At 49.0% G+C, this 14,359-nt stretch overlaps 1 protein-coding gene across 1 annotated transcript; it reads left to right on the forward strand.

Annotated features, from left to right (window-relative positions):
• Nucleotides 1–560: 560 nt before the first annotated feature.
• NKIRAS2 (NFKB inhibitor interacting Ras like 2) lies at nucleotides 561–13,971 on the forward strand. Its single transcript, XM_060256263.1, has 4 exons — nucleotides 561–738; nucleotides 2,567–2,709; nucleotides 11,892–12,133; nucleotides 13,449–13,971. The coding sequence occupies exons 2-4, from the start codon at nucleotides 2,616–2,618 to the stop codon at nucleotides 13,686–13,688; spliced, it is 576 nt and encodes a 191-aa protein (XP_060112246.1). The 5' UTR covers nucleotides 561–738; nucleotides 2,567–2,615; the 3' UTR covers nucleotides 13,689–13,971.
• The last annotated feature ends 388 nt before the right edge of the window (nucleotides 13,972–14,359 follow it).

Here is a 14,359-nt window from a genome sequence, read left to right on the forward strand (position 1 = left end):
ACGTTTTCACGGCAGACTTTTTTACGGAGTGGTTTGAATCCTGGTCACTGGTAAATGAATAAATACACAACCACGAATGGTTATAGTGACCAACAATTGCTAAGACTATATTACAGTGCAATAGAGTGATAACGGGTGAGAATACACAAATGCATAGAGACAGACAAAGCTCTCAAAGAGTGCATTCATGGAAGACAGTAGAGCACCAAAGTCCCGGGAGTCGACTTGTAGCTCTTGCTTCGACAAATCTTCAAGCTCTGCTCCATTTTCCTTCAAATCACGTAATCCACGAACCGCAATTCATACAGCTTCATAGCTAATCAGTATCAACAACCTCTTCCATATAACACTAAAGTACACAATTTTTCACCCTGGTCTAATCTTTTAAAAAAAGCCATCGCTGAAGCATGTGGAGGCAGATGCCTTAAAACTATGTGATTATTTCCACTTTCCACTGAAAACAACATGTTCTGTTGGACACACTGACGTGGTGTAGCTGCTGTGCTCTCTCTCTCCCTGTCAAGTGTTCTGTCTAATTCCGCAGCAGCGGCAGGGCCTCCAAGCACCTCTGCAGAAGGAACTCTAGATGGAGCTGTGGGCTGCGTCTTCCTCGGTAAAGCGCTTCTCCCCAGCCTTGTGACTTTTGTTGGCTTTCCGTCCTCCTTTCCTGGGCGAAGCAAAACAGTCCCTCCAGGCAGGTGGACAGCTAAGAAACAAGGGGCTGCATCCCTCGGGCAGGTAAGTTCACGCTTTTATTTTGTGCAGATGTGCAGGGACGGGGATGATTCTTGGCTCAGCTTCACCTGTCCAGTTTCAGAAGGCTAGAGTGGATTTGCATGATCCCATCATAGAATCATGGAAGAGATAGCAGGGGAAGACATGGAAGTCGTGACAGGTTTCACATTTCTGGGATCCAAGATCACTGCAGATGGCGACTGTAGCCACGAAATCAAAAGACGTTTGCTCCTTGGGAGGACAGCTATGGCGAACCTGGGCAGTGTAATAAAAAGTAGAGACATCACCCTGCCAACTAAAGTCTGTATAGTCAAAGCGATGGTCTTCCCAGTAGTCATGTAGGGCTGTGAGAGCTGGACCGTAAGGAAAGCCGAGTTCAGAAGAACAGACGCTTTCGAGCCGTGGTGCTGGAGAAGACTCTTGAGAGTCCCTTGGACTGCAAGAAGATCCAATTAGTCCTAAGGGAAATCAACCCAGACTGTTCCCTGGAAGGTCAGATGCTGAAGCTGAAGCTCCAATGCTTTGGCCGCCCAATGAGAAGGGAGCACTCACTGGAGAAGACCCTGATGCTGGGAAAGACTTCGGCTGACTGGAGACTGCCAACCTGAAACTTCCCTTGGAGGAAGTTTCAGGTTGGCAGTCTCCAGTCAGCCGAAGTTAAAGCTGCCTTCCAGGCAAAACTCCAGTCGAGAATTGAGGACCCCAGTTGCCCCACAGCAGACGTGGACTATTGCACCCTTCTTAAATCTTCGTTCGCGAAGCCAAACCGAGAGAGAAGGGAAATCAACCCAGACTGTTCTCTGGAAGGTCAGATGCTGAAGCTGAAGCGCCAATGCTTTGGCCACCCAATGAGAAGGGAGCCCTCCCTGGAGAAGACCCTGATGCTGGGAAAGACAGAAGGCAAAAGAAGAAGGGGAGGGCAAAAGACGAGATGGCTGGACAGCGTTACTGATGTAACTAACATGAATTTGAGCAGGCTTTGGAGGATGGTGGAAGACAGGAGGGCCTGGCGTGACTTGGTCCACGGGGTCGCAAAGAGTCGGATTCGACTGTGCGACTGAACGACAACAAAATCATAGAATCCCACGTCAAGTGGGAAGGGGCCATACATACAGGCCATCTAGTTCAGTGCTGCTCAGTGCTGGATCAGCCTTAAAAGCATTCTGGACAGGTGTTTGTCCAGCTGCTGCTTCGAGACTGCCGGCGAGGGGGAGCTGACCCCTTCCCTTGGTACCTGATGCCACTGTTTTTCCTAATATCCAGCTGCTACTTCAAGCCCATTATTGTGAAACGCACTAGCCCAGGGGTCATTTGTGATGAGGGCCGGATCTGACATAAATGAGACTTTGTCGGGTTGTGCCAAGATATGTTGGGCCGGGGCATTTGTGTACCTATTTAAAATTAGGTAGCAGAAACAGAAACTTTATACAGGATATGGACAAACACAAATAGATGTTTTTAAAAACTTAAAACATGCTTAAAACTCATTGATCTTAAAGGTGTTTTCTTTGTATTTCTCCCATGGGATCCAGGGAACCGGGCAAAGGAAGCTCCGGCTCTTTCCTTCCTTCCCCAAAGGACTGCGGGGGGTGGGGAGGGGGAGAAGCCTCAGCCAATAGAAGGAAGAGAGGCTTGGCTCAGTAGCTCTGCTGCGGCCCCTGTTGATCTGCGCAAACACCTTGGCTAAAGTGGTCCCCCTCGAATCAGGACAAAAACTAAATATGCCAGATCTTCACCGGAGGGCTTTCCAGAGGGGAGAGAGGGAGTAGCAACAGCGACAGAGATGCTTCTAAATACATATGTTTCTCTTGCTTTCCGGCTCAACGTGCAGCCCCCCTGCGTTCACCCTCCCTCCCCACCTTGCCCACATTTCCCAGAAGATGGGGAAGAGTTGCAAAGTGGTTGTGTGCGGGCAAGCCTCCGTCGGGAAGACCTCCATACTGGAGCAGCTTCTGTATGGGAACCACGTGGTTGGTAAGTGCTGGCTTTTTTCTTTTTCTTTTTTGGCTATGTGAGTAGGGTTGCCAAACTCCTGGAAAACCGCTTGTGCCCTTTGTGAAGTTGATGGGAGACGTTCACGTTTAGAGTGCAATGAGTATGAGTTCCAGGAAATCCAGTAACTTTGTCAGACGAAGCACGCTCACTATCGAAACGTGCCTGTATACCTAGGAAGCACGGCACTTTTGCTTTCCTATTCAAGAGAAACGCTAGCACCTTCGGAGTACTACTGTACTGACGAAAACTGTCCTTTGCGTAGTGTGTGGTGGACTTTATGATTAGCAACAGTAATGGACTTAAGGGGAGGGACGGTGGCTCAGTGGTAGAGCATCTGCTTGGGAAGCAGAAGGTCCCAGGTTCAATCCCTGGCATCTCCAAAAAAGGGTCCAGGCAAATAGGTGTGAAAAACCTCAGCTTGAGACCCTAGAGAGCCGCTGCCAGTCTGAGAAGACAAGACTGACTTTGATGGACCAAGGGTCTGATTTAGTAGAAGGCAGCTTCATATGTTCATATGACTTATTGTCCACATGTGTTGTTATACACAAATGTACTTTATGCTCTATCATTAATGTAGAATTAGTTGGAATTTGTGAAGCTTGTGTCGCTTCTTCACTGTGATTTGACTTTACTTGAAGAAGAAGAATTGCAGATTTATACTCCGCCCTTCTCTCTGAATCAGAGACTCAGAGAGGCTTACAATCTCCTTTCTCTTCTCTCCCCACAACAGACACCCTGTGGGGTGGGTGGGGCTGAGAGAGCTCTCACAGATGCTGCCCTTTCAAGGACAACTCTGCCAGAGCTACGGCTGGCCCAAGGCCATTCCAGCAGCTGCAAGTGGAGGAGTGGGGAATCAAACCCGGTTCTCCCAGAGAAGAGTCCGCTCACTTAACCACTACACCAGACTGGCTCTCATTGGCATAACAGTATAGCATGTTAGAAATTATTACAGCAAATGTTACAGATTATTACAGCAAATAGTTATTTTTGACACGGTTACCTCTAGGCTTTCAACCTCACCACGTTTTCCCCTTATTTTGCCAAACCTCCAAATGATGGCTGGAGATCTCCTGGGATGACGACCCATCTCCAGGTGACAGAGATCAGTTCCCCTGGAGAAAGTGGTCCTTTTGGAAGACAGACTCTCTGGCACTGATGAGGTCCCTCCTCTCCTCAAACCCTGCTCTCTTTGGGCTCTATCCCCTTAAAATCTCCAGGGATTTCAAAACTCAGAGCCAGTTTGGTGCAGTGGTTAAGTGCGTGGACTCTTATCTGGGAGAACCGGGTTTGATTCCCCACTCCTCCACTTGCACCTGCTGGAATGGCCTTGGGTCAGCCATAGCTCTGGCAGAGCTGTCCTTGAGAGGGCAGCTTCTGTCAGAGGCCTCTCAGCCCCACCCACCTCACAGGGTGTTGTGGGGGAGGCGGGAGAGGTAAAGGAGATTGTGACCGCTCTGAGACTTTGAGATTCAGAGTATAGGGTGGGATATAAATCCAATATCTCCTATCCTCAGAACTGGCAACCGCAAGGCTCAAGTCCCCTGTTCAGCCACAAAGCTTACTTACATCAATAAGCTATTACTGATAATATCCCTGATATTATTATAATATCAGTAGCCTGCTACTGTAGCTTCCGGGGGCGATTGGCCTTTCAAAATCCTTTCCCTTTTAGCCTCCTGAGTTATTCCCTGTTAGTGGCACTCATAAGTAATTAATTAATTATCAGTGTGGGTTGGGGGAGGAGACTGGGTTCTTTTGAAGCTCTCCCCGTGACGTGGAGGAAAGGCGTGATCCCCCAACGCCTGCCGATGGTGCCTCTTGGGTTTGGGCACCATCAGCAGGCGTCGGGGATCACGGCCGTAGGAGATTTTTTTTCTGGGCAGACATAGTAGGGCCTTACCAAATCCTACGGGGAATATAGTGCTGTATCATGCTGTGAAGATTCCCCTTTTTCAGTTCCTCTTGCACCTCAGTGCAGCAAAGAGATCCTTCAGATGCTGAAAAGGGGACCATCGGGACTTACCCCAGGACTAGGGATCCCAGTCAAAGTGAAAGCCCAGCGACGTGTTACGGCTGTCACATGACCATGGCTTTTTTTTGTAGTAGGACCTCCTTTGCCTATTAGGCCACACCCCCTGATGTAGCCAATCCTCCTGGAGCTTCCAGTAGGCCCTGTACAAAGAGCCCTGTAAGGAATTCTAGTAGGACCTCCTTTGCCTATTAGGCCACACACCCCTGATGCAGCCAATCCTCCTGGAGCTTCCAGTAGGCCCTGTACGAAGAGCCCTGTAAGGAATTCTAGCAGGACCTCCTTTGCCTATTAGGCCACACACCCCTGATGCAGCCAATCCTCCTGGAGCTTCCAGTAGGCCCTGTACAAAGAGCCCTGTAAGGAATTCTAGTAGGACCTCCTTTGCCTATTAGGCCACACACCCCTGATGCAGCCAATCCTCCTGGAGCTTCCAGTAGGCCCTGTACAAAGAGCCCTGTAAGGAATTCTAGTAGGACCTCCTTTGCCTATTAGGCCACACACCCCTGATGTAGCCAATCCTCCCGGAGCTCTCAGCAGGCCCTGTACAAAGAGCCCTGTAAGGAATTCTAGTAGGACCTCCTTTGCCTATTAGGCCACACACCCCTGATGCAGCCAATCCTCCTGGAGCTTCCAGTAGGCCCTGTACAAAGAGCCCTGTAAGGAATTCTAGTAGGACCTCCTTTGCCTATTAGGCCACACACCCCTGATGTAGCCAATCCTCCTGGAGCTCTCAGCAGGCCCTGTACAAAGAGCCCTGTAAGGAATTCTAGTAGGACCTCCTTTGCCTATTAGGCCACACACCCCTGATGTAGCCAATCCTCCTGGAGCTCTCAGCAGGCCCTGTACAAAGAGCCCTGTAAGGAATTCTAGTAGGACCTCCTTTGCCTATTAGGCCACACACCCCTGATGTAGCCAATCCTCCTGGAGCTCTCAGCAGGCCCTGTACGAAGAGCCCTGTAAGGAATTCTAGCAGGACCTCCTTTGCCTATTAGGCCACACACCCCTGATGTAGCCAATCCTCCTGGAGCTCTCAGCAGGCCCTGTACGAAGAGCCCTGTAAGGAATTCTAGCAGGACCTCCTTTGCCTATTAGGCCACACACCCCTGATGCAGCCACTCCTCCTGGAGCTTCCAGCAGGCCCTGTACTGAGAGCCCTGTAGGGAATTCTAGCAGGACCTCCTTTGCATATTAGGCCACACACCCCTGATGTAGCCAATCCTCCTGGAGCTCTCAGTAGACCCTGTGAGAAGAGCCCTGTGAGGAATTCTAGCAGGACCTCCTTTGCCTATTAGGCCACACACCCCTGATGCAGCCAATCCTCCTGGAGCTCTTAGCAGGCCCTGTACGAAGAGCCCTGTAAGGAATTCTAGCAGGACCTCCTTTGCCTATTAGGCCACACCCCCTTGATGCAGCCAATCCTCCTGGAGCTTACAGTAGGCCCTGTACTAAGAGCCCTGTAAGGAATTCTAGCAGGACCTCCTTTGCCTATTAGGCCACACACCCCTGATGCAGCCAATCCTCCAAGGGCTTACAGTAGGCCCTGTACTAAGAGCCCTGTAAGGAATTCTAGCAGGACCTCCTTTGCCTATTAGGCCACACCCCCCTGATGCAGCCAATCCTCCAAGGGCTTCCAGTAGGCCCTGTACTAAGAGCCCTGTAAGGAATTCTAGCAGGGGCTCCTTTGCATATCAGGCCACGCCCCCCTGATGTAGCCAATCCTCCTGGAGCTTGCAGTAGGCCCTGTACGAAGAGCCCTGTAAGGAATTCTAGCAGGACCTCCTTTGCCTATTAGGCCACACCCCCCTGATGCAGCCAATCCTCCAAGGGCTTACAGTAGGCCCTGTACGAAGAGCCCTGTAAGGAATTCTAGCAGGACCTCCTTTGCCTATTAGGCCACACCCCCCTGATGCAGCCAATCCTCCAAGGGCTTCCAGTAGGCCCTGTACTAAGAGCCCTGTAAGGAATTCTAGCAGGGGCTCCTTTGCATATCAGGCCACGCCCCCCTGATGTAGCCAATCCTCCTGGAGCTTGCAGTAGGCCCTGTACGAAGAGCCCTGTAAGGAATTCTAGCAGGACCTCCTTTGCCTATTAGGCCACACACCCCTAATGTAGCCAGTTCTCCTGGAGCTTACAGTAGGCCCTGTACTAAGAGCCCTGTAAGGAATTCTAGCAGGACCTCCTTTGCCTATTAGGCCACACACCCCTAATGTAGCCAGTTCTCCTGGAGCTTACAGTAGGCCCTGTACTAAGAGCCCTGTAAGGAATTCTAGCAGGAACTCCTTTGCATGGGGCTGAGAGGGCTCTCACAGCAGCTGCCCTTTCAAGGACAGAGTCTCAGAGCGGCTCACAATCTCCTTTATTTTCCTCCCCCACAGCAGAGGTGGGTGGGGTTGAGAGGGCTCTCATCTCTGTGAATTAGTCTCTGGAATGTGTTAATAAGTTAAAGAGCCATGGGCTCTTTTTTGAATGTCGTTGATACTTCTAATACTTTTCAGATGTCCACAGTAAATGTTATTGTTGTTTGATTATAACCAGGACTTTTTCTTTTGAGCAGGAACGCAGTTCCGGCTGGCTTGGCACCAGGGGGTGTGGCCTAATATGCAAATGAGTCCCTGCTGGACTTTTTCTACCCAAAAGCCCTGTTTGAAACAATGGCAATGTCAGAGGGTGGGGCCTAATATGCAAATGATTTCCTGATAGATTCCCCCCCCCCCCCTTTACAAAAAAAGCCCTGGATATAACAGAGGGCATTTCTCTGACGTTTTCTCCCCTCCAGGCGCGACCTGGGGTTTCCCCGGAATTCCAGCTCATTACCAGACTAGAGAGATCAGATCCTCTGGAGAAAGTACAAAGATATCAAAGATATTGTGCAAAAACACTCTTGACTAGTATATACAAAATTAAGTAACTTATATTATATCATATAATAAACAGCCAACAAAAGTAGGCACACTTTCATATTCATCTAGTAGAAATTAAAGACAAACAAGAGTCTCAAATACAGTATTACAGGGAGGACCCCACACAGTCTCTTCATTTTCCAAACAGAGTACTGAGACTCAACAATAAATTTCCACAGGAGTCCCTCCGTTGCTTGTTGGCTTCTGAAGGAAAAATTCTAGCCTTCACGCAAACCCCGGCTTTGATTGCGGTCCGCTGCTCCTGCAGCTTCCTCGTAAGCCAACTGAAACTTCCAGCCGAGTTCTCTCTCAAACGCCCATCTCAGTATCTTAATTGGCGGCTTTTTAAGTCAGCTGGACCCCTGGCTGCCATCAAGTGTAGTTTGGCTCTGAGGATTGGTATTGTAAAAAGTTCAAGGTAGTCCCCTACGCAAGCAGCAGTCGTTTCCGACTCTGGGGTGACGTCGCATCATGACGTTTTCACGGCAGACTTTTTGACGGGGTGGTTTGCCACTGCCTTCCCCAGTCATCTACACTTCCCCCCTAGCAAGCTGGATACTCATTTGACTGACCTCGGAAAGGTGGAAGGCTGAGTCAACCTGGAGCTGGCTACCTGAACCCAGCTTCCGCTGGGATCGAACTCAGGTCGTGAGCCAAGAGCCTGGACTGCAGTATTGCAGCTTCACCACTCTGCGCCACGGGGCTCTACTTGGTACTGTAGAACGGTTGAAATAATTTTAGACTGGGGAAGGGTTTCTTTTTCTTCTCTAGAAGGCATTTCGTACCTCCTCTGCATGTTAAATAACGTTTTCATTTGAGATTATGTGTCGATTTTGTTAATGAAATTTTAATGAAGTTAATGGTGTTATATTTTTGTAGGGGGTAGTTTACTGTTTGAATTTAAAAAAAAAACAGCTTTAAATTTATGGAGGAAAAAGCTGTATAGACCTATAAATACATCAAACAGATTTGGATCCAATGAAGAAAAGGGGAAAAATTAATCTCACTTCGACGGCCATGAGATATCTGAATCCATATATCAACATGCCACCTTCCAAGGGCAAGCCATGCGTAGCAAGCAGCGTGTGCAACCAAGCTACGGCAATTTTTAAAGAAGGAAACACGGTTGCTCGAGGCTGGGATTTTAAGGAGGGTTATGGGCTATACTACACCAGTCTGGTGTAGTGGTTAAGTGTGCGGACTCTTATCTGGGAGAACCGGGTTTGATTCCCCACTCCTTCACTTGCACCTGCTGGAATGGCCTTGGGTCATCCATAGCTCTAATAGAGAGCCAGTTTGGTGTAGTGGTTAAGTGCGCGGACTCTTATCTGGGAGAACCGGGTTTGATTCCCCACTCCTCCACTTGCAGCTGCTGGAATGGCCTTGGGTCAGCCATAGCTCTGGCAGAGGTTGTCCTTGAAAGGGCAGCTGCTGTGAGAGCCCTCTCCAGCCCCACCAACCTCACAGGGTGTCTGTTGTGGGGGAGGAAGGTAAAGGAGATTGTGAGCCGCTCTGAGACCCTTCGGAGTGGAGGGCGGGATATAAATCCAATATCTTCTTCTTCTATCTTCTTCTATATTGAACCTTTTCCACCTCACGAAGGTCAATTTAGGTGGGTAGATCTGTGTTGGTCTGAAGCAAGCAGAACAAAGTTTGAGTTCAGCAGCACCTTCAAGGCCAACAAAATCCTCACCTGAAGTATTGTGTTCTGTTTGGGGCACCACATTTTAAGAAGGATCTAGACAAGCTGGAACGGGTCCAGAGGAGAGCGACGAAGATGGTGAGGGGTCTGGAGACCAAGTCCTATGAAGAAAGGTTGAAGGAGCTGGGGATGTTTAGCCTGTTGAGGAGGTGGCTGAGAGGTGATAGGATCACCAACTTCAAGTACTTGAAGGGCTGTCCTATAGAGGAGGGTGCGGAATTGTTTTCTGTGGCCCCAGAAGGTTGCAAAAAACATAAAAATTTCTTCAAATATATTAGAAGCAGGAAACCAGCCAGGGAAGCAGTGGGGCCCTTGGATGACCATGGGGTAAAAGGATTACTGAAGGAGGATGGGGAAATGGCTGAGAAGCTGAATGCATTTTTTGCCTCTGTCTTCATTGTGGAAGATGAGAAGTGTTGGCCCACTCCAGAACCGCTAATTTTGGAAGGGGTGTTGAAAGACCTGAGTCAGTTTGAGGTGACAAGAGAGGAGGTCCTACAACTGATAGACGAATTAAAAACTAATAAGTCACCAGGTCCAGATGGCATACATCCCAGAGTTCTGAAAGAACTCAAAGTTGAACTTGTGGATCTCCTGACAAAAATATGTAATCTTTCATTGAAATCTGCCTCCGTTCCTGAGGACTGGAAGGTAGCAAATGTCACCCCCATCGTTCAAAAGGGTTCCAGAGGAGATCCGGGAAATTACGGGCCAGTCAGTCTGACTTCAATACCGGAAAAGTTGGTAGAAACCATTATCAAGGACAGAATGAGTAGGCACATTGATGAACACAAGTTATTGAGGAAGACTCAGCATGGGTTCTGTAAGGGAAGATCTTGCCTCACTAACCTGTTACATTTCTTTGAGGGGGTGAACAAACATGTGGACAAAGGAGGCCCAATAGATGTTGTTTACTTGACTTCCAGAAAGCTTTTGATAAAGTTCCTTATCAAAGGCTCCTTAGTAAGCTCGAAAGTCATGGAGTAAAAGGACAGGTCCTCTTGTGGATCAAAACCTGGCTAATTAATAGGAAGCAGAGAGTGAGTATAAATGGGCAGTCTTTGCAGTGGAGGATGGTAAGCAGTGGGGTGCCGCAGGGCTCAGTACAGGGTCCCATGCTCTTTAACTTGTTCATTAATGATTTGGAGTTGGGAGTAAGCAGTGAAGTGGCCAAGTTTGCAGATGACACTAAATTGTTCAGGGTGGTGAGAACCAAAGAGGATTGTGAGGCACTCCAAAGGGATCTGTTGAGGCTGGGTGAGTGGGCGTCAACATGGCAGATGAGGTTCAATGTGGCGAAGTGCAAAGTAATGCACATTGGGACCAAGAATCCCAGCTACAAATACAAGTTGAAGGGGTGTGAACTGGCAGAGACTGACCAAGAGAGAGATCTTGGGGTTGTGGTAGATAACTCACTGAAAATGTCAAAACAGTGTGTGATTGCAATAAAATAGGCCAACGCCATGCTGGGAATTATTAGGAAGGGAATTGAAAACAAATCAGCCAGTATCATAATGCCCTGTATAAATCGATGGTGCGGTCTCATTTGGAATACTTTGTACAATTCTGGTCACTGCACTTAAAAAAGGATATTATAGCATTGGAAGAAGTCCAGAAAAGGGCAACTAAAATGATTAACGGGTTGGAATACTTTCCCTATAAAGAAAGGTTAAAACGCTTGGGGCTCTATCTTGGAGAAACGTCTACTGAGGGGTGACATGATCGAGGTTTACAAGATTATACATGGGATGGAGAAAGTAGAGAAACAAGTCCTTTTCTCCCTTTCTCACAATACAAGAACTCGTGGGCATTCAATGAAGTTGCTGAGCAGTCGATTAAAACGGATAAAAGGAAGTACTTCTTCACCCAAAGGCTGATTAACACGTGGAATTCACTGCCACAGGAGGTGGTGGCAGCTACAAGCATAGCCAGCTTCAGGAGGGGGTTAGATAAAAATGTGGAGCAGAGGTCCATCAGTGGCTATTAGTCACAGTGTGTGTGTGTGTGTGTGTGAGTAGATAGATGATAGATAGATAGATAGATAGATAGATAGATAGATAGATAGATAGATAGATAGATAGATAGATAGATAGATAGATAGATAGAGGGGAGGAGGTAAAGGAGATTGTGAGCCTCTCTGAGATTCAGAGTATAGAGTGGGATATAAGTCCAATATCCTCCTCCTCCTTCTTCCCAGAATTAAACTCAGTTGGTCTTAAAGGTGCCACTGGACTGAGGGTTTGTTCTCGTCCGCATCAGTCAGACTTCTGCTCAGAGCCGTTTCCTCCCCACTGCTTCTCCTTCCCCAGGAGTCTAGCCGCAACGCCGCCATTGCCAGTGTTTTGACATCAGCGCCTGGAGTTGGGTAATTGAGTGCCAGATACTAGTAATTAACAAACAAGAGAGTAGGGCCTGTGACTTCCAAAGAAGAGTGGGCTGGATATCAGACTGTTTGTGAGGGTAAACACCTTTGTAGCAACGAAGAGTTCCTGTATTTGTAGAACTGACAGCCCCGTGTTGCCTGCAGGTTCAGAAATGGTCGAAACCCAGGAGGACATCTATGTGGGCTCGATTGAGACCGACCGAGGGGTGAGGGAACAAGTGCGCTTCTATGACACCCGAGGCCTGAGGGACGGGCTGGAGCTGCCCAAACACTGCTTCTCTTGTACCGATGGCTACGTGCTGGTTTATAGCGTCGACAGCAAAGAGTCCTTCAAGAGGGCGGAGATGCTCAAAAAGGAGATCGACAAGAGCAAGGATAAGAAGGAGGTCTGTGAACTGCACTCGAGGATGCCTGGATCTAGATCAGGGGTGGCCAAACTTGCTTAATGTAAGAGCCACACAGAATAAATGTCAGATGTTTTGAGAGCCGTGAGACATGAGCATCGGATGTTCGAGGACCGCAAGGAAGGAAGGAAGGCAAATAAATGGCAGAGGGAGGGAGGGAGATTTGGAAGAAAGGAAGGCAAATAGATCAGGGGAGAGAGAGGTGGAAAGAAAGCAACTTTTAACTTTTAACTACCTTCTCCAAGCCACCCACTGGCTTGGCTCGTAGAAGTAATTTAAGGAGACAAATGCCTTCTCCAAGCTAGCCAATGGGGTAGTGGGGTTTTCAAGAGCCACACAATATGTGTGAAAGAGCCGCTTGCGGCTCCCGAACCACAGTTTGGCCACCCCTGGTCTAGGACTTTGCCTTTCAACTCCCTGCCCTTGGGAAACTCGTTCCAGAATGGGTTGTTTGCAAAGGAACCTGGGCATATCTGCCATAGAATCCCTACCTCCTGCAGGCCCCGAGCAACTGGCTGTCATCTGCTTCCTTCTCCCTCTCTCTGGCTTCCTTCTGCATCACAGCTTGATTTGCAGGGCTTGCTCAATCACACAGCAGAGCTACAGAGCAAAACCTTGATTTTGTTCCATCGGTTGAGGCTCCTCCCTTGGGGAGGAAGGGGGGGAGGAATAGCTTGCTTTGCCAGGCTCTCTCAGTCGCACAGCAGAGCTACTCAGCCAAGCCTCTCGTCCTTCTATTGGCTGAGGCTCCCCCCCCCCCAGTCCCCTGGGGAAGGAAGGAAGAGCCAGAGCTTCCTTTGCCCAGGAAATAAAAAGAAAGCATCTTTCAGACCAACAGGTGTTAATGTTTTAAGCATGTTTTAAGTTGTCCTTGAAAGGGCAGCTTCCGAGAGAGCTCCCCTTGGTTCTTTATATCTCTGCTACCTAATCTTAAATAGTGGCCTGGCCTGACATGGCCCAGCTCAACAAGGTCTCATTTATGTCAGATCCAGCCCTCAGAACAAATGAGCTTTACACCCCTGAGTTAGAGCACCTGTTTTTCATGCAGAAGGTCCCGGGTTCAATCCTCAGCATCTCCAGGTGAAATGACCAGGTAGCAGGAGATGTGAAAGACCTCAGCCTGAGACCCTGGAGAGCCGCTGCCAGCCTGTGCAGACGAGACTCACCTTGATGGACCCGGGTGGGGGGTGAGGGTGGGGTCTGTTTCCGCATAAGGCAGCTTCATGCATTTGCTCTGAACCGTCTCCGCGGATGTCGTTCAGGCGGTTCTAACAGCTCTTTTCCCGGCTCTGCACAGGTCACCATCGTGGTCTTGGGCAACAAGTGTGATTTGCAGGAGATGCGGCGGGTGGACCACGACGTGGCGCAGCACTGGGCCAAGGCCGAGAAGGTCAAGCTGTGGGAGGTCTCAGTGGCGGACCGCCGGACCCTCATCGAGCCTTTTGTCTACCTGGCCAGCAAGATGACCCAGCCGCAGAGCAAGTCGGCCTTCCCACTCAGCCGGAAGAACAAAAGCAGCGGCTCTGTGGACGGGTGAGCCTTTGGGTACCGTGCCCAACCGGACTTTGTACATCTGCATGCAAACAAGACCACCTTTGCCAGGAAGCGAGAGGAAGCCGGCGTTTCGGGCAGCAGATTCCAGGGGTCTTCTTTTCTTCAGTCTCCATTTTTTAAAAAGCGAGAACTCCAAGTCCAGAGCAGTGGAAATAACTTTTGACTCTTTGACCTTTAGAAACTTGTGTGGTCAACAGCCAGCAGTTACTTAGGTGTATTTTGTGATAAAAATGGTGGCTGAATTATACTGATTGTTAAATTTCTAACCCTTTGCTTTTGTCATCTTTTCATTCTTACTTGGCAGTCTTACCACGTAGAGCAGGGGTGTCAAACATGCGGCCCAGGGGCTGGATTAGGCCCCCAGAGAGCTCCTATTAGGCCTGTGAGCAAGTCTGTTTCCTTCTCCCTCTGCTTCCTTCTGCATAAGAGCTTGCTTTGCCAGGCTTGCTCAATCACGCAGGAGCTACAGAGCAAAGCCTCTGCTTTCTCCATTGGCTGAGGCTCCTCCCTTGGGAAGGTGGGGGGAGAGGGAGAGCTTCCTTTGCCAGGCTGTGCGCTAATGTTTTAATCATGTTTTATTTTAAGTTTTTAAAAAAATCTTTGTGTTTGTCTTTCAATATTTGGAGATTCAGAGTCCAGCGAGGTTTCCATCTT

This window comes from Heteronotia binoei, chromosome 15, assembly GCF_032191835.1.
Source record: "Heteronotia binoei isolate CCM8104 ecotype False Entrance Well chromosome 15, APGP_CSIRO_Hbin_v1, whole genome shotgun sequence".
NCBI lineage: Eukaryota > Metazoa > Chordata > Lepidosauria > Squamata > Gekkonidae > Heteronotia > Heteronotia binoei.